Here is a 19,810-nt window from a genome sequence, read left to right on the forward strand (position 1 = left end):
TGAAAATTTTCCTAAAGCAAACAATTGCATAGGATGCTCTTGCAGAATGGAGCCATAGGCATAGGAAGAACAAATACACATAACAGATTATGGCTCCCAGTTCCCCCATCCATCCCATCCCCCTGTCACCTGACTCCCTAGCCCCACTTACTTCAATCAGAGCCCCCTTCTCTCTGTCCTCAGATCGTTTAGCACTGTCCAATTCATCATGCATTTCTGAGAGCTGGTCCTGGAGATCCCGGATCTCAGTCTGGTGCTGTTCCCGTTCCATCTTCACCTGGAAGAGCCTGGCAAGAAAGGAAGCCCATGAGAGAGATGGTCCTAGGCTCTACTTATTTTCATCCTGTCTGCTTTCAGATCTTCAGATGGTCAAGTAGAGTCATCTAAGTCCCCAAGGAGGAGTTCCTGTTGTGGATCAGCAGGTTAGGGACCTGACTAGTATCCATGAGGATATGAGTTCAATCCCTGGCCTCACTCAGTGGGTTAAGGAGCTGGCAGTTGCCACGAGCTGCAGTGTAGGTTGAAGGCGCAGCTCGGATCTGGTGTTGCTGTGGCTGTGGCGTAGGCTGGCAGCTGCCGCTCTGATTTGACCTCTAGCCTGGGAAATTCTATATGCCACAGGTGAGACCCTAAAAAGAAAAAAGAAAAAAAAAAATCCCTAAGGAGCCTCCTATTCTCTGTTATGCACCAAACAAAAAAATCACAAACCAGAAAAGCACTGGAAAAAAATCCATGTCTACAGTCTAATTTGCCCAACAAGAAGACAAGTGAGAATTCAAACCAATGTAATGGGAAAAGTTATACAGTGACATTTCCTCCCCAGAGGAGACCATACCATATAGTACTAGAATTTGGACACAGAAGATAAGGAATTACCAAAACGAGTACAACTTTTTTGATGAATGTTTCACTAAAGCCACTCCACTCCCTACCTCACCATCCCACACCCAGTAGTCTAGACCTGGAGAGTCAACAAATTATGGCCCATGGGCCAATCTGGCCCACTGCCTGCTTTTGTAAATAAAGTTTTATTGGAACACAGCCATGCTCATTCCTTTATGCATTGTTACTGGTCGTTTGCACCATACAATGGCAGAGCTAAATAGTTCCAATGAAGACCATATGGCCCATAAACCTTAAAACATTTACTATCTGACAGAAAAAGTTTGCCAACCTCTGCTCTCAATCAAACTCACAACTATTCTACCTTTTTCATCCTGTAAAGTCTTTACTGCACTCTAATTCTCAATTTTTTTCCCTCACCAAATTCTTTTTTTGAATTTAATCTCTAAGAATGTTTTAAAAGCAAACATTACCCCATCACAACAGCAAAAATCAAACACTACACCTTATATTTTTCTTGAATTTCCCTCTAGATTTCACTCCTGCTTAACCTCTCCTTAAGGCTTCTGTCACAGCCACCAGGCTTCACAGCATGCTCACTTTCAGACCTTGGTTTCCAACTTTTGTCACAGATTTGACTGCAGCACAATGGCAAAGTCATCTTGGGCTTGATTCTCCTTCTCTGAAGACTCAAAAGAAGTATAAGCACCGCACACATAGACAAGCACCATCCAGGATGAAATTCAGAACCTGGGAGGCTGTGGGTGACAGGGGCTTTTTGGAGACTGGGCCCAGGCTGCGTTAACTCTGTCCTTAGGTATTACCACTTGGTATTTCCTGCTTCTCACTTAACTGCTGTGGGATCCAGGGCTGAAACTTGACAAAACATCATCTGAGGTGCACAAAGCACGTTTAAATTACCAACCTTTCTGCTTAGCCATCTACACATGTCACTAGTTCTATAGTTTCACAAGAATAAGAGGGAAAGGAATACAAATCATTTTAAGAAAAAAAGAAAAGAAAAAAGAGGCAAAGAAAGAGAAAAGGAAGGGTCAGTTGCCCTATAAGTATGTGGAAAGCTGGGTAGTATTAAATGGTCAAAAAGGACCCAGCTCCATGGGCGCAGGAATCCAGGCAGCACTCAGGCTTTGGGCCAGAACTTACTCCTCCAGCTGTCTCCGGAGCTCGCCTTCACTTTCCTCCAGCCGTCGCTGCAGCTCGGCATTCTCTTCCACCTTGCCTTTGTGTTGGCTTTGGAGCGCTTCTAAGTTTGCTTTCATTCTCTCTCTCTCTTCTCTGATGTTCTGTTGATTCTAATAAGATATGTGTTGCTGAAGTACCTCCACTGTACAGTAATGTCATCCCACTGAAGTCTCCTTCTAATCTCTGATAGACTCCATGTCTCTGCACTTATATTATTAAACAATTTGACAAAACTATGTAATTAAGGCACAGGCGTTCGTAACTAGAATGAAAGCTGAACACTTAATGAACTGTAATACTTCTAAAAGAGAAACACAAACGCAGCTAAAACACATTCTGCTATTTCTCTTAGTCCAGATGTTTTATATACATTCAGTTTCTGATTCACCTGCCTGAATCCAACAGCATTTCTATTGCTCTGTCAAAGCCAAAAGACTCTCCATGCTTTGGTTACTTAAGAAAAAGTTCTTTTGACGGCAGGAGCGAAATAACACAGGAGTTTACTCAGTCATGGGTAGAATGGTTCTTTTGAAAAATAACCTGTTTCCACTTCACTTGAGCATCCCAAAGTACTTAAAAATTTCATTAGCCAATCAAGACAAATGAAAAAAATAGCATAAAAGAAAAATCAGATTACCTTGACTTCTAGTTGAAGCTGTCTCTGAAGTTCAGCCACTTCTGAGGTCAACTTATTTTTCTGTTCTAAGAGATCTTTGACTTCAGATGAAGAATTAGAAGCCTACAATTTATTGCAAAGATATCCTAATTTAAATGTTCAAGATGCTTTCATTTTCTTTACCCCAAAATAGAATTAAAGCAATAACACCAAACATCTTAAGACCCAATTCAAATGCAAACCCCTACAGAGAACTTTCCCCAATTTTGCAGGCAGAATTAATCATGCCAGCTCCATTAGGACCCCTATGAACTTTATTTTATAGCACTTATCCCAGTCATAGGAAATATTTCATCAGCATTCTCTCAACACTAGTCCAATATGACTAAAACTTTTTTTCTGGTGGAAATTGACAAGTGAGTCTAATGCCAACATGGAAAGGTGAAAGACCCACAGCAGCCAAAATAATCTTGAAGAACGAAGTTGGAGGATGTACATTATCAGATTTCAAAGCTTATTCTACAGACACAGTAATTAAAACTGTATGGTTATTAGCCCAAGAGGACAAAAGTAGACCAATGGAACAGAATGGAAAGGCTGAGTGATCGGAAACACTCATTAGAACTGGCATACATCTGGTGGGAGCACTGATTGTTTCAACCACCCTATAAAACCGTTTGGCAATATTTAAAAGCTAAACATATGCCTACTTTAGGATCTAGTAATTTTACATCTAGGTATGCACCCAAATGAGTGAATACAAACATACACACACACACACACACACATACACAGAAGAAGGTTCACAGAATCTTTACTCACAGTAGCCAAATACTAGAAATGTCTATCAAAAGTAGATTGATACTATGGAAAACTTCAATAAAAAGGACCTTCTAATTTATGAAACATTAATGAATCTTGTTGACATAATGTTGAAGAAATGAAGTCTGGAGTTCCCATCATGGATCAGTGGTTAACGAACCCAACCAGGATTCATGAAGATGCGAATTTGATCCCTGGCCTAGATCGGGGGTTGAGGATGCAGCGTTACCATGAGCTGTGGTGTAGCTCAAAGACATGGCTCGGATCCCATGTTGCTGTGGCTGTGGTGTAGGCTGGCAGCTACAGCTCTGATTTGACCCCTAGCCTGGGAACCTTTATATGCCACAGGTGTGACCCTAAAAAGACAAAAGACAAAAAATAAATAAATAAATAAATAAATAAATAGGAGTTCCTGTTGTGGTGCCTCGGAAACAAATCTGACTAGGAACCATGAAGTTGCAGGTTCGATCCCTGACCTCACTCAGTGGGTTAATGATCCGGCGTTGTTGTGAGCTGTGGTGTAGATTGCAGACTCAGCTTGGATCTGGCACTGCTGTGGCTGTGGCGTAGGCCAGAAGCAATAGCTCCAATTAGACCCCTAGCCTGGGAAACTCCACATGCCACAGGTTTGGCCCTAAAAAGATAAATAAATTAATTAATTATATTGCAAAATTTTATTTATATAAAACTCAAGTAAAGCAAAACTAATTTGTGTAATAGAAGCCAGAATATGATTACCTCCAAAAGGAGGTGGTGTAAATGATTGGGAAGGGGCACAAGGAAAACTTCCGGGGTGATGGGTGTGTTGTTTATTGATGTAGGGGGTGTTTGCATGAGTGCATGCCTTTAAAAAAATTCAATGAACTATACAGTTAAGATTTGTGCAATTTAGTGTATGTAAGTTATATCCCCAATAAAACAACATAAAAAGAATCCTTATTTGTTGAGGATTTATCTGCAAGAAGTCATACTCAAAGCCCATGTCTCTGTGTTCTCAAGGCCCTTTGTACATATACCTGTTACAGAACTCTCATGGCACTGGGGGTTATGGCTCCATAACTGCCAATGAAGTTTTTATCCTTTGTTCTCTACAAACACCTATATGCTATATGCAACCAGTAAATAAATGTATATTGACTAAATTGGCATTCTTCTTTTACTGTTGTGTGTTTTTTGTTTGTTTGTTTTTTTTTTTTTGGCTGCACCCATGGCATGCAGAAGTTCCTGCACCAGGCATTGAACCCCAACCACAGCAGTAACCTGAACCACAGCAGTGTCACCAATGTGGGATCCTCAACCCACTGAGCCACCAGGGAACTCCAGGACTTCGTTCTTTTAGATGTTACATTTTCAAAATGAAGAGGAGCCTAGTTGAATATTAATGGGATCTCATTTCTGCCTTGAATGGATCTAACAATAGGGTAACACTCTCAAAAGGATGTCGCTAAAATCCTACAGCAAAGTGGTTAGAAAACCACAAATAGGGGAGGGGAAAAGATAAAAACAGGAATTAAAACCAAAAAAGGCAGTTTTTTGGCTCTCATGCACCTGAATCCAGGTGTGAGTCATGCATGAACTTAGAATCAGGTATTTCCACATCCACTCCTATGAAACAGACTAGATAGAAACTAAGAGTCGACAAAAACACAGGACCTCCAATTTTATTAGGCAAAATAAGAACAATCCATTTTAGAAACATAAATCTGACCCAGTGAGGGAAATCATAATTTTTCTTTCCCAGACAAAAACTGCCTGCTTTGCTGCTTGCCAATACCGTCTTAGTCCATAAGGGAGAGGGTTCTCTTGCTAGAAATCACTTCCCTGATACCAAAATATAAAACTCCAAAACCTGTGCCAGCAAATAATCAGATTTATAAAATGAGAGAGAAGGGGAGTAGAAAAATGTGGGCAATTAAGCAATCACGGCATTGTGATCAGAGCCAGACGTCTAAGAGCCTAAGTGCATCTTCTCATTATCTCTGGGCCTGATTAAGAAGCAGCAGCTTCATAACTGGACTCCTCTCCTCTAATCTTACCTGGTTCCAAAAGCTACAAAGGAATGAATTTTTATGAATACAGCATTATTCATTGTTGTTTAAAGTCCATCAGCCCATCACCATCAGCCTGAAATGGAAACTTACTTGATTTACAAGGTCCTGCCTATCCGATGCCCAGTCCCCACATCCTGGCTCCCTGCTGCAGCTACAATGAGTTACCTCCAGTTCCCTAAACATGGCAAACACACACCTCTTTATGTTTTATGTTTGTTTGTGCTTTCCCTCTACCTTGAATGCCCCACCTTTCCTTCTCTGGGAGAATTCTATGATCTTTTGAGACATCATGAAGTGTTATCGACTTGAGAAGGGCTACCCAACTTCCCTAGTTTGGGCTGGATACCCCTAGTCTGGGACTGCAATGACAATCCTAACATCAGGACCGAAGGGTGCATTTTTCAGAAGAATACGCAGGCAAATGAAAAGCAACAGTCATGGTGATCATTTGGATTTAAAAGTTTTAGCAAAAAAAAAAAAAAAATCCTAACCTAATTTTAAAAACTGTGTAGAGTTCGTGAAGCCTGCCTATAAACAAGGTGTATAACTTACAGGTTCCCCAGTGGGAATTGTATGTATGTGCATACATATTTTGATTACTATATTATGTAATTCTATATATTTTATATTTATAAATATATAATATACATAATGTGTAATGGATAAATTAAATCTATATCGAATATATAATAAAATATATTTATATATATAGTTTTTGAAGTTTGCTGGTGGCTTAGCAGGTTAAGGATCCGGCATTGTCACTGCTGTGGCACAGGTTTGATCCCTGGTCCAGGAACTTCTGCATGCTGCGTGTGTGGCCAAAAAGTAAAATAAAAATAAAATATATTTATTAGATAAATGCTTTTATTTGAGAGCAGAAGTCATGGATTAGCTAAGTGAGAAAACCGAACAGTAAAAAATAAAGAGTGGGTGATTCCCAAAAATATCCTTTATTTCTATGTCTCCAAAGGTGAAAACCAACCTATAGACAAGCTCCCTGTTTACCTGCCTCTATGTATCTTCTCCTTCCTTCCAGTGCATAATTCCCCCCAGAAGAGAAAAGAGATGCCCAAGCAAGAAACAGGTCCCAGTTCAAGGTGGCGCAGAATTAGGAGACAAGATTTCAGTCATCTTTCTTAAATTCAGGGCACAAGGTATGTCTAGCATATAGTAGATGTTAATCAAATAAGAGATAACTCTCCCATTAACACAACAATCTCTAAGCCCCAACTCAAATTCAGTACAATAAACTACACAGCAGTTTTTTAAAAGAGAATTTGGCTCCACTCCACTCCTTCCTTTCTCTTCAGCCCATGCTGGTTGCCCCACCAGTTTCTTTTCTGTATTTTCTGTTCTGGTTTTCTTATTCCTTATTTTCTCAAGTTTGAGAGCTTGGGTTCATATCTACCTTTTAAATCTGCCTACAGGAGTTTTCATTGTGGCTCAGCAGGTTAAGAACCCAACTAGTATCCATGAGGATGAAGGCTTGATCCCTGACCTTGCTCAGTGGGTTAAGAATCTGGCATTGCCATGAGCTGTGGTGTAGGTTGCAGATGCAACTCAGATCTGGCATTGCTGTGGCTGTGGCAGAGGCTGGCAGCTACAGCTCCGATTCAACCCCTAACCTGGGAACAAAAAGAAAAAACGACAAAAAAAAAAAAAAGTCTATGATAATGCTAGGGTTTTCCATCCAATGCTTCATTTCTTTTCCTTTCCTAAATTTCACCACCTATTTGTTTCATCCCATTATATTTTACAGATTTTTAAAAATAAAATTTCTTGAAGTTCCCATCGTGGTACAACAGAAACAAATCCAACTAGGCACCATGAGGTTGCAGGTTCAATCCCTGGACTCACTCAGTGGATCTGGTGTTGCCATGAGCTATGGTGAAGGTCGCAGACACAGCTCAGAGCTGGCGTTGCTGTGGCTGTGCTATAGCCCAGCAGCTATAGCTCCAATTGGACACCTAGCTGGAACCTCCATATGTCGTGGGTGTGGTCCTAAAAAGACAAAAATCATATAAAAAATTAAAAAATAAAATTTCTTAAAAACCTTTACAGAAAAAAAGCAGGATGCAAATTAGTAATATATAAAACATGCTCTACTATCTTTGATATAGCTCACTACTCAGGAAACTTGCCACTTACTGCTGTAACCAAACGTAACCAAGGAAAGCAGTTTGCCATGGTCCATGTGAAATGCCTTGTACTAAATGCAGAGCTTTGACTTACTTGATTATTTCCTTGTGTACTCCCTGCTGCTCGAGACTTCAAAGTCTGGATTTTCTCAAAGACCAAGTTGACCTTCCTCTTAGTAGCATCATCATTATCGGTGCTTCTGGAAGAAAGGCAGCAAAAAAAAAAAAAAAAAAAAAAAAAAAAAAAAAAAAAAAAACAATGATGGCACGACCATTGATCTCAGACGATTTTACATGCCAGGATGCACAAACAGCAAGCCCTTTAAAAGGATAAATTGCAAGAGGCATGAATTAATTAAGGCTGTGGACACAACCAGAGAAAGGAGAGCAGGACGGATGATGTATTTTTCTCCAAATTAATTGTTCTATGTTACCATTTGATTTGGAAGAAGGGTTCCAAGAACATTCTAAATAAGCATGGAGAAGACATCCAATGACAATTAAGTAATTCGCTGTTTGCTTGATTCAAATGACTTGTATTAATTCACTCCAACAAGGAACTTCTCCGGAAGGTGTGTCACATTAGGAGTGATCCATAGTGATCTTAACTTGTTTTAGTTTATGTTTAAAAAAATACATCCCTCAAGCCAAAGTTGTCAACAAGGCAGTCCTTTGCCTAAACTTTCACAAGCAAGGGTCATATAAAGTTCTATTAATGTCTTCCATACCTTCTATCACACATACCTGGCACTTAGGGAAAAAAATTTAAAATAAGTTTCCTTAAATAAGTGCCTCTCACTAAAGTCTGTGTTATCAATCTCTCAATAAATCGTAAGCCAAAAAAATAAAAGAAGGTAGAAAAAGTATTTTAAATGCTAAAAGTTCTTCTACTCTTCATGGAAAGACACTAATAATGGCTTGTTAGTTGAAAGAATCTCTTTATGAATTTTTTTCCCAAAAGAGCCCCCATCTTATATTTTGAACCATTTGGTCAGCTCTGCATTACTGACAGACTATCTTAAGGCACAATACAAAACTATGAAGTGTTTTGATACCAATGAGTATTTGCCAAGTGACTTTCAGTCATGTCAAACGACAAAGCTTTTTTTCTTTTTAATCATATCTGATGAGAGAACTGAAACAGAAACTTCAAATTCCTGGCCTAGAATTCCAGCTCAGTTGCAATCTCAGAAGGGACTGAAAACCAGATTATTCAAACTCAAACCTCCCAGATAAGTAAGTGGAAACTACAGCTTTTAAATGACTCATACGAGCTTTAAAAATAATGGAAGCAGGGGCTCCTGGCCAAGGTCAACTCTGGGGAGGGGAGAAGGATGTTTCATTTCTAACTTCTAACAAGAGGCGATGGATTACGCCTGTGTGCACATGGGCACATTCAAGGTGATGGCAGACTCAACTGAAAACTGAAGAGTCCACCTTCTTCGTATCTTTGAATTTGTTTCTGCAACAGTAAAGTGTCATTTTAGAAACATACCATTTTTAACTTTTCAAGAATGATGGCCTTTCCTATACTTGCTTCCCCTGCTCTTCACCTCCCTCCACCTGAAACTTAAACGCTGTTATGAAAACTCCAGCCATGGAGTCTGAACCCTGAAGTGGCTCACACAGGGCAAAAAGGAAGGGCAAAACCCAAGGTCTCAGCAAAGAAAATTCAGAGGCCCACCAGAAAGGACAATACTTTGTTCCTTGAAGGAAAATCACTAACCCTTCTTTGAGGTAATTGTAAAGTATCTGCTTGGCCGTCTCCTCATTGGTTTGCTGAGTGAGCTCTTGCTGACCTTTTAACAGATCCGGTGTGGCCTGGAACACAATGTCTGTTATTAGATCACAGGATGATGTTTTCAGCAAGAAGACAAAACTCTACAGCAGAAGCTTCCAAACACATTTCTACTTTCAAAAAACCATTCCTCAGGTAAGGATGCTCATTACAACTGGTTCCACCACTTAGTACCTCTGCAACCTTGGGCAAGTTGCTTAACTTTTCATCACCTCAATTTGCTTGCCTAGAAATAGAGGTTAACAGCACCTACCTTCATAGGGTTGGTGCGATCCTACAATATATAACAAATAGCACCTGGCACTTACCAGCCTTATTATCATGGTTATCATCATCATTATTTTTTATTGTTACTACCAAAACACTAAACGTACCACTTAAATAAATTCCATCACTTCAGGATAAACCTAAATTAGGATTAACCTAATTTCTCAGAACAGGAATTAACCCAGTCACTCAATGTCAAGAGAAAAATTAATACAGCTAGCAAACTTAAGCATGAAGCCTCTTCATTTTGGAAACAAATTTTGCATACATTCAGATTTCACACATACACAAAGAGAAAAATCAAGCCTCTTTACAGTGTTCGACAAGTTACTTTACAAACAAAAACGCAGTGGGAATCCAATGGTAGTTAGAAAACCAAAGCATTGGCAGTGTGGGTCATAATCTAAAGGGGAAAACTCTAAAAAATATATTGGAGGGGCAATTACTGATTCAAGAGGGAGAAGAGGTATTTCTACCGCCAGAATGTAGATCTCTGAGAAGGATAAAAAAGACTCCCACTCGTATTACCTGAGTATTTGAGGCAGAAGTAAATGTCTTCACCGAAATCCTCTTGGTACCTGAATCAGGGGAAGTTGCCAGCGGCCGACTCTGTAACATCAACGTGGCAGTGGCTGTTTTGATTTCCTCCTCCTTCTTATTCTGTGCTGGGAGGGAGGATGTGCGCACAGTCGGACTTTCCGGACCACCTCTGTTTTCTGGAACTTGTCCATCTTTGTTCTGTGGGGACAGCCCGGGCTGGGCCCCCTGCAGCCGAGCGAAGGCGCGGCCCATACCCTGCTTCCCCCGCTGCTCCTGCGCCTGCGCCCTGGGAGGACACACTTGCGAAGGGCGCAACAGGTGCTCGGTGGACTTGCCCAGGTTCCGGCTGAATTCACTGAGGTACTCTGAGTTCCCTTGGAGACCGAAAGGAAAGGCACTATCCACGCTGCGGGACCTCTTCCGGTCTTCTGGGTTGATCCTGTTTCGCTTCCCAGACCTGCCTCTTCTCTGCAGCCCAGATTTTTGGTCAAATTTTTCAATCAACTGATCGACACCAGGAATCGACCCCGTATCAATATCCCGCCCAGTTCCGGGCAAGAAGGGGATATACCTTCTGTTTTCATGACGATTCACATTGTCGGCATGGATGGCACATTCCTGATCGTCGAGTAAAAATCTGTACAAAGAGTTGGCCGAAGTGGGAGTTGTGGATGAGGAGGACGATCTCCGGGACCGGGCTCCATCCAGGACGGGTCCTGCCGAGTCCTGGCGCCGGAAGGGGAGCACGTCAGGCCTGGTTTTCTTGGCTTCCGGGTGGGTGTGCGGGCCGTGGGTGGGTAGAGGCCTCCCGCCAGGGGAAAGGGCCTCCTCTACCTCCTTGCTGCAGCTCTGCACATTCACGCACACCGAGGTCTGCTTCTTGGGGTCATCGATGACCACAGAGCTGCACAGTCGAATGGCCGTCACGCTGGATTTGGCTGGGTCTTCCAAGGGAGGGCTGGTCGGCTGCAGCCGGCTAGGTTTGGACAAGCAAGTCCAAGCCTTTTTATTGTTGGTCCCTTCTTCCGTTAAAGCTTTTAGCCAACTACTCTCAGGAGGCTGGTGATTTTGTAAGTGCCACTCATTCTTTTCAGGATCATAGGGCTGTAAAAGCTCTGGATGCCTCTGAAAGTTTAGCACCGGAGAGGGCTTCACTAGCTGCTCTTTGCGTTCCAGAACTCCATTCTTGCCCTCCAAGAGAGAGGATTGTTTCAGGTTTCTTACTGGGCTGGGTTGGGCGTATGGGTTTTCTGGGAGCTGCAGTTCTTCTGCACTGTTCTCCTCCAGCACAGACCCGTTGTTGGAATGGAGAGGCAGGTTGTTTATCATTGGAGGTGGAAATGAAGGCCCGTTTTCGGAAAGAGATGCGCCTGCCAGACACCGCTCTGTGTTATTGAGGACTATGTAGGGGTGGCCGTCGATCCCCTGTACCCGAATACTGACCCCGTAGGAGCCTGTCTTAGCGTGCTGGGAATTCCTTGGTTTTTTGCTTTCATCACTTGCAAGTCTCAGATGGACGCCGTATTCCTGCTGCACATGTTGATATTCACCAAAATACAGCTCCATGGTTCACTGTTCCCACTACCAAGGAAAGATGGGGTAAAAAGAGGGCATTAAGTTAGAATTACATCTATTTAAATGAGGATTATGAGGGAAAGTGTCAAAGTTCAAGAAAAACAAAACACTTCAAACAGCAAGGACACTTCAGAGCCAATTGCTCGTCCAAACAGGCCTTTCTGGATGCCCATGGGTCCACGTGACCAGGGTGTTTGTCAACACTGGGCTTGAACCCTGGCCTTAGGGTAGATAACTGGCAGCTGACCTGACACCTTTTGCAGAGCTTAATTATTCTGTTTCTAGCTGACGGGCTGTGCTGGTTGCCTTGTTTTTTCCTTAGTTGGTTTCCTCACACTTTATACTATTTATTTTTAACCAGTACGATGTTCCAGTTACCAGCATTTGAGAACAAGGTACTTTTCCATGAATTAATGAAGAGCTAAGGCTTTCTGATGTTCACCATTTTTCTTTTTTCCTATACTGTTAAATTTCCTGTCAAAACAACTCTGTCAGGCTTGTTTATGTGCAACCCTGTTTTGAAATTTTTATCATTATTTATTTGGATACACTGTGTAAAATTTTTACTTTAAGGCAGCAGTTGTTTGTGAGAGTGACAATGAGAGTCAACGATTAAAAATAATTTTCGGAGTTCCTGTCGTGGTGCAGCAGAAACAAATCTGACTAGGAACCATGAGGTTGCGGGTTTGATCCCTGGCCTCACTCAATGGGTTAAGAATCCAGAGCTGCTGTGAGCTATGGTGCAGGTCAAAGATGCGGCTCGGATCCCATGTTGCTGTGGCTCTGGTGTAGGCTGGTAGCTACAGCTCCTATTCGACCCCTAGCCTGGGAACCTCCACATGCCGCAGGTGCAGCCCTAAAAAGCAAATAATGTAATAATTTTCAATCTTTTTTAAACCAAAAAAGTCCAAGTAACATAAGGATCTGGAAAATGCCACTGAAAAACTGAAGACTTGGGGCTTTTTGTGACAGAGCCTAATGATAAGAATCACTACCTTCACCTTTCTGGTGTGTGGTCATCCTTGTCAGAAACTGCACGCACCTCACCAGGCAGGACACCCAAACCACCCACACTCTGACCAAAAACGTACTTCTGTCACTTAGAAAAACTCCAACAGCCATAGAGATGCAGGAACCAAAGACACAACTGGTCACAGAAAACAGCTATCTCATTTCTCTGTCAGTGGCCTTTTTGAGTGTTCTTTCTCTTCTGGAATCAATCTGGTAGCATATTTTCCAAGAAAATATTTTCACATTTATTTACACAAAGTTTTGCAAAGCATAAATCATTTCATCTCCTCTACATCTATTTCTCATTATCTAGTTTTATTTGTGCTCTTTTCACCTATTTTTTTTTCCCACTGTACAGCAAGGGGATGAAGTTATATACATTTTTTTCCCCCACCCTTTGTTCTGTTGCAACATGAGTATCTAGACAAAGTTCTCAATGCTACTCAGCAGGATCTCCTTGTAAATCTATTCTAAGTTGTGTCTGATAAGCCCAAGCTCCCGATCCCTCCCACTCCCTCCCTCTCCCATCAGGCAGCCACAAGTCTATTTTCCAAGTCCATGATTTTCTTTTCTGAGGAGATGTTCGTTTGTGCTGGATATTAGATTCCAGTTATAAGTGCTATCATATGGTATTTGTCTTTGTCTTTCTGGCTCATTTCACTCAGTATGAGAGTCTCTAGTTCCATCCATGTTGCTGCAAATGGCATTATGTCATTCTTTTTTATGGCTGAGTAGTATTCCATTGTGTATATATACCACATCTTCTGAATCCAATCATCTGTTGATGGACATTTGGGTTGTTTCCATGTCCTGGCTATTGTCTCTTCACCTATTTCTTGATTATGCAGGTAAAACATACATCTACATACTTTTTTAATTGAGCTAGTTCTTTAGGGTAACAACAATTTATCAATCATTTCTATTTTTAAAATTCTTATTGAGTTCTAGTTTGATCATTATTTCCTTCTGCTTTCCTTTATTACATTTCAAATTTCATTCATGCTTCACTTGTTTATTTTCATTCTTTAATTTTAGTCCATAAATTGTGCTATGTGACTGTGTCGGGAATTTGTTGGTTCCTACTAATGAACGGACCCAAAAATTTTCCCCCAGGGAGGTCCCATCGTGGCTCACTGGGTTGAGAACCCAACTAGGGAGTTCCTGTTGTGGTGCAGTGGAAACGAATCTGACTAGTATCCATAAGGATGTGGGTTTGATCCCTGGCCTCACTCAGTGGGTTGGGAATCCAGCGTTGCTGTGAGCAGTGGTGTAGGCCAGCAGCTGCAATTTGACCCCTAGCCCGGGAACTTTCTTATGACACAGTATGGCTCTATAAAGAAAAAAAAAAAATTCCCCCAGAGATAGGAAGTCCAGAGTTAGAAAAGATGCCAGGGTATTTTTGAGGAACACCTCTTTTATCTTTCTACTCTACTACCTTTAGCATGTATTAGACACCTTATGATTACAAGATAGCTGATCCAGCATGACATACATCAGGTTTATTAGGCCTAATAGGTCAACCTTTTTTTTTAATGTACATTTCAGTTTTTTTGGTTTTGTTTGTTTTTGTTTTTTTTTTTTTAGCTTTTTTAAGGTCACATCTGTGGCATAGGGAAGTTCCCAGGCTAGGGGTCCAATCGGAGCTGCAGCTGCTAGCCTATGCCACAGCTATAGCAACGCCAGATCCAAGCTGTGTCTGTGACCTACACCACAGCTCACAGCAACACTGAATCCTCCAACCCACTGAGCAAGGCCAGGGATTGGATCCGTATCCTCATGGATACCATACCATATCCTCAGATTCTTAACCTGTTGAGCCAATGGGAACTCCCTCCATATATTTTTAAAATTTTATTGGAATATAGCTGACTTACAAAGATGTGTTAATTTCAGGTATACACCAAAGTAAATCAGTTATACATATACCTACATCCATTCCTTTTCAGATTGGGCCAACGTTTTTAAGGTGCTTTCTTGGAAGCCCCACCCAGACCCACCAATCCCTTTCATCCTACTGGTATGAATTTAAACTTATGGCCATCCTTGCTGAAAGAAAAGGTTAGGAAAGAAGGGGGTTTTAGCTGGTCACTGACACTCTCAAAATCAAGGTTTTTTGGTTTTTGTTTTTTGGGGTTTTTTTTGCTCTTTATGGCCCCACCTGCAGCATATGGAAGTTCCAAGGCTAGGGATCGAATCAGAGCTACTGCAGCCAGGCTACACCACAGCCACAGCCACGCTGGATCCAAGCCATTATCTGTGACCCACACCAGAGCTCATGGCAATGCTGCATCTTTGACCCAGCGAGCAAGGCCAGGAATCAAACCGAATCCTCATGGATACTAGTCAGGTTTGTTTCGGCTGCACCACCATGGGAACTCCCTCAAAATCAATATTCTATTAGGAAAAAGAGAAAAGAAAATGGACATTGGGAAGGCAGCCAACAGTCTCCACCACAGAAATGTTTCTATTATTTTCTAGTTTCAATCTGTGGTTTTGAATTCTTGACTCAGGATTGTTCAGGGGAAAGTTTTTTTTGGCCACACCTGAAGCATGCAGAAGTCACAGGGTCAGGGATCAAACCCAGGCTACAGCAGCACCCCGAACCACCTACTGTCAGATCCTTAACCCACTGAGCCACCAGGGAATTCCCTGAGAAAGTATTTTCATGTGCAGTATGCTTGCTCTGTTGTTTTGGTTTGGAGGTTCTTTACTTCTGTATGTTGTTATTTTCTATTTGCATTGTGTTATAGTCAGAAAATGAGGTCACTATTATTTCTTTTTAAATATATTGAGGTTTCCTTTGTGGGCAGATATATGGATAATTTTTGTCAAAGTTTAACTGGGTGCTGCTTGTAGTCTCTATTTTAAGGAATGGCATTCAAAATAGATCTATTAATATGACCTTACCAATTATTCAGTTCAGCTCCAGTTCCTCTTACTGAATTTGTCTGTCTGATTTGTCTTGGGCCTTCCTAGATACATTCATTTCCTATTATTGGCTTAGGTGCTATCAGTTTTCTTGGTGATTATCTTTTAAATATAAAACATGTTAGGAGTTCCCATCATGGCTCAGCAGTAATGAACCCAACTAGTATCCATGAGGACACAGGTTCGATCCTTGGCCTCGCCCAGTAGGTTAAGGATCCAGCATTGCCATGGGCTATGATATGGGTTGCAGACACAGCTCGGATCCTGTGTTGCTGTTTGTAATGTAGGCCAGTGGATGCAGCTCTGACTTGACCTGTAGCCTGACAACTTCCATATGCTGTGGGTACAGCACTGAAAAGGCAGGGGGAAAAAAAAGAAATTAGACATTATCACCTCTGATTTTACAGATAGGAACAACTTGAAGAGGGCCATTTTCTGCAAGATTCATCATCCCACCAATTCCAATTATTTCATAATAGCTACTTTTATTTTCAGTTATACTAACATTTTTAAATTTTTAATCAAAATAAAACAAGATTTACAAGATACAATGAAAACCTATACCTTCCAACCTCTTGTCCCCAATTCCAACCACATTCCTCAGAAGAAACCTACAAAGTGTAGGCATTCCTTCTAGTATTTATCCCCATGTTTTTAAGTAATATGCCTAGCTGCAATGTCTTAATTTGTGATTTTTATATATGGTAGATGACACACATATACATGTGAAGTTCTCATTGTGCTAGCTTTCCAATAGTAAAACTATGGGCCAACTGTGTTTACATTATTGTGATTATATAAATATTATCCTCTAAAAAGCCAAATTGTAAACTCTGGTCATCTTTCTTCCATAATTGTAACTTTCCTAGAGGTAGTAATTGCTGTATTTACTTGTCTTGTTTTCTATATACCTAAGCTTAAATCTCTTCATCAGCTGTATCACATTCTGTTAGATGCTTACCAGTTTAATTTCCAGATGATGAAAATATCAGATATTTTGGTGATTTTTTTCCAATGGTGACTTCCCTTCTGCAACCTTTTTTTTTTTTTTTTTTTTTTTTTTTGGTCTTTTTGCCATTTCTTGGGTCTCTCCCGCAGCATATGGAGGAGGTTCCCAGGCTAGGCTAGGGGTCTAATACGACCTGTAGCCGCTGGCCTACGCCAGAGCCACAGCAACACGGGAATCCGAGCCGCGTCTGTGACCTACACCACAGCTCATGGCAATGCCGGATCCTTAACCCACTGAGCAAGGCCAGGGATTGAACCCGCAACTTCATGGTTCCTAGTCGTATTCGTCACCCACTGCGCCACGGCGGGAACTCCTCCGTTCTGCAAACTTCTATTCTCCAGCTCTACATTAAGGTTCAATGACTCTCTTCCTTTTGTGTTATATTGTTTCCTAAGTTTCATGTCTTCCTCTGTCTCAGTTTACCCAATCAGTCTGATGAAACACAGGTACAGTAACTTTTAAAGAAAAAGTGCAAGGGAAATTTTTTTTTTTTAACTTCTTGCACTTTGAAAACCGTGTTTATTCTATGCTTACTTTCCTTCTTTTTTTCCTTTTGGCCAGGCCCGCAGCATGAAGAAGTTCCCCGGCCAGGGATCGAACCTGCACCAGAGGGGAGTGCAGTGTCACTGCAGTGACAACGCCAGATCCTTAACCTGCTGCACCACAAGAGAACTCTTGCTTATTTCTGAACGACAGTCTAGCCTTCCTAGATTTAGAATCCAGGTTAGAAATCATTTTCCCCCAGATTTTCAAGTATTACTCTGTTATCTTCTAGTTTCCAGGGGTGGTATTAAAAATTGTAATGCTGGAGTTCCTGCTATGGTGCAGCAGAAATGAATCCGACTGGTAACCATGAGATTTCGGGTTCAATCCCTGGCCTCGCTCAGTGGGTTAAGGGTATGGTGCTGCCATGAGCTGTAGTGTAGATCACAGATGTGGCTCAGATATGAAGTATCTGTGGTGTAGGCTGGCAGCTGTAGCTCCGACTCAACTCCTAGCCTGGGAACCTCCATATCCCATAAGTGCAGCCCTAAAAAGCACAAAAAAAAAAAAAAAAAAAAAAAAAAAGAACTGGAGTTCCCGTCGTGGCACAGTGGCTGACGAATCCGACTAGGAACCATGAGGTTGCAGGTTCCATCCCTGCCTTGCTCAGTGGGTTAAGGATCTGGAGTTGCCATGAGCTGTGGTGTAGGTCGCAGAAGTGGCTCGGATCCCGTGTTGCTGTGACTCTGCTGTAGGCCGGCGGCTACAGCTCCAATTAGACCCCTAGCCTGGGAACCTCCATATGCCATGGGTGTGGCCCTAGAAAAGACCAAAAAAAAAAAAGAACTGTGATGTTGATATGATATCCTTTCCTCTGTATATACCCTGTTTATTTTTCTCTGAAAGTTTCTAGGACCTTTTCTTTGTCTTTGGTGTTCTAAAATTTCACAATGATGTTCCCCAGTGAGGATTTTAGCAAATTGGGCACTTTCAGAAAACATGAGCACTTAATATATTTCTTCCATTTAGAAATTCACTCCAGCTTTATAAAGTGTCCTTATTTATTTCTATGATAATGTTCATAGATCTTTTTGTTCTTGCTGTCTGCATCTAATATATTAGTAGTGCTGAACCCTTTAGACCAAATTTCATTTTTTTGTTCTACTGTTCCATTCTTCTCTAGTTGTTTTTATTTTTGTTTCTTCTCTTTTTAAAGCCACACCTGTGGTACACGGACATTCCCAAGCTGAGGGTCAAATTGGAGCCATAGCTGCTGGCCTACAGCACAGCAACACCAGATCTTTAACCCATTAAGTGAGGTCAGAAGTCGAACTCATATCCTTGTGAAGACTATGCTGGGTTCTTAAACTGCTGAGCCACAAAGGGAACTCCTTATTTCTCTTTTTTAAGTGCTGTTCTCATTTTATGCATGAAAATAGCTTCTCTCTGAGGATATTACTGCAATTTTTTTTTCCAAAAAATACTTTTTTTCTGCCATCTACAACATCTCAGTCTTCTGCAAGATATCTCTTTTCTGGTTAGTTTTAGTCCCTGTCTTTCACATTGAAAACCTTCCTAATATGACTTAGATCTTTGACTGCCAGACCTTATTTAATAGAGAAGTAGTAAAAGTAAATTGTAAGCTCTGTATTTATAGAAAGGGGTTATTAGCTGGTAAGCTTCAAATAAGAGGGATGAGAGGAATGCCAAGCTTTCCACTGAGGGACCCACACATTTCAGAATCTGGGGGTATATTTTTTTGGCCAAACCTGTGGCATGCAAAAGTTGCCAGGTCAGTGATGAATCTGGGCTGCTGCAATGACAATACCAGATCCTTAACCCACTGTACCACAAGGGAACTCCTCTGAGGGCACTTTTTTTCTGGAGCTATTTAATTTCCCAAGAAAAGAATCCTCCAATCTAGAGTTCCTGTTGTGGCTCAGTGGTTAACCAACCCAACTAGTAACCACGAGGACACAGGTTTGATCCCTGGCCTCACTCAGCCAATTAAGGATCCGGTGTTGCCATGAGCTGTGGTGTAGGTCACAGACATGGCTCAGATCTGGTGTTGCTGTGGCAGTGGCATAGGCGGGCAGCTGTAGCTCCAATTCAACTCCTAGCCTGGGAACCTCCATATGCTGTGGTAGGTGCAGCCCTAAAAGGACAAAAAAAGACTGGGGTGGGGTGGGGGAAGAATACTACAACCCATTGTGGAGCTGCACAAGCCTGGCTGCTGGCCTATGAGACAGGGCAGGGGATGCACATGGACATCCCAGCTCAAATTAAACCTCCATTTTCTTTCTTTTTTTTTCTCTTTTGCTTTTCAGGGCCGCACCAGAGGCATATGGAGGTTCCCAGGCTAGGGGTCCAATTGGGGCCACAGCTGCCGGCCTACACCACAGCAACACAGGATTGGAGCCGCATCTGAGACCTACACCACAGTTCATGGCAACGCCAGATCCTTAACCCACTGAAGCGAGGCCGGGGATCAAACCCACACCTCATGGTCCCTAGTCAGATCCATTC

General features: G+C 41.7%; 1 protein-coding gene across 5 annotated transcripts in view; it reads right to left on the minus strand.

The window, feature by feature from the left end:
• Positions 1 to 19,810, minus strand: part of CGNL1 (cingulin like 1) — a 204,184-nt gene that overhangs the window by 98,714 nt on the left and 85,660 nt on the right. For 4 of the 5 annotated variants that reach the window (XM_021094667.1, XM_021094685.1, XM_021094658.1 and 1 more), the window contains exons 2-7: positions 10,267 to 11,859; positions 9,400 to 9,494; positions 7,768 to 7,873; positions 2,684 to 2,785; positions 2,008 to 2,156; positions 152 to 287 (exon numbers count right to left, since the gene is read on the minus strand). In XM_021094667.1, the coding sequence (XP_020950326.1) occupies positions 152 to 287; positions 2,008 to 2,156; positions 2,684 to 2,785; positions 7,768 to 7,873; positions 9,400 to 9,494; positions 10,267 to 11,844 (2,166 nt within the window). In that variant the 5' untranslated portion in view covers positions 11,845 to 11,859. The remainder of the gene's footprint in view (positions 1 to 151; positions 288 to 2,007; positions 2,157 to 2,683; positions 2,786 to 7,767; positions 7,874 to 9,399; positions 9,495 to 10,266; positions 11,860 to 19,810) is intronic. The other variant, XM_021094676.1, reaches the window with a different exon arrangement.

Source organism: Sus scrofa, chromosome 1 (genome assembly GCF_000003025.6).
Source record: "Sus scrofa isolate TJ Tabasco breed Duroc chromosome 1, Sscrofa11.1, whole genome shotgun sequence".
NCBI lineage: Eukaryota > Metazoa > Chordata > Mammalia > Artiodactyla > Suidae > Sus > Sus scrofa.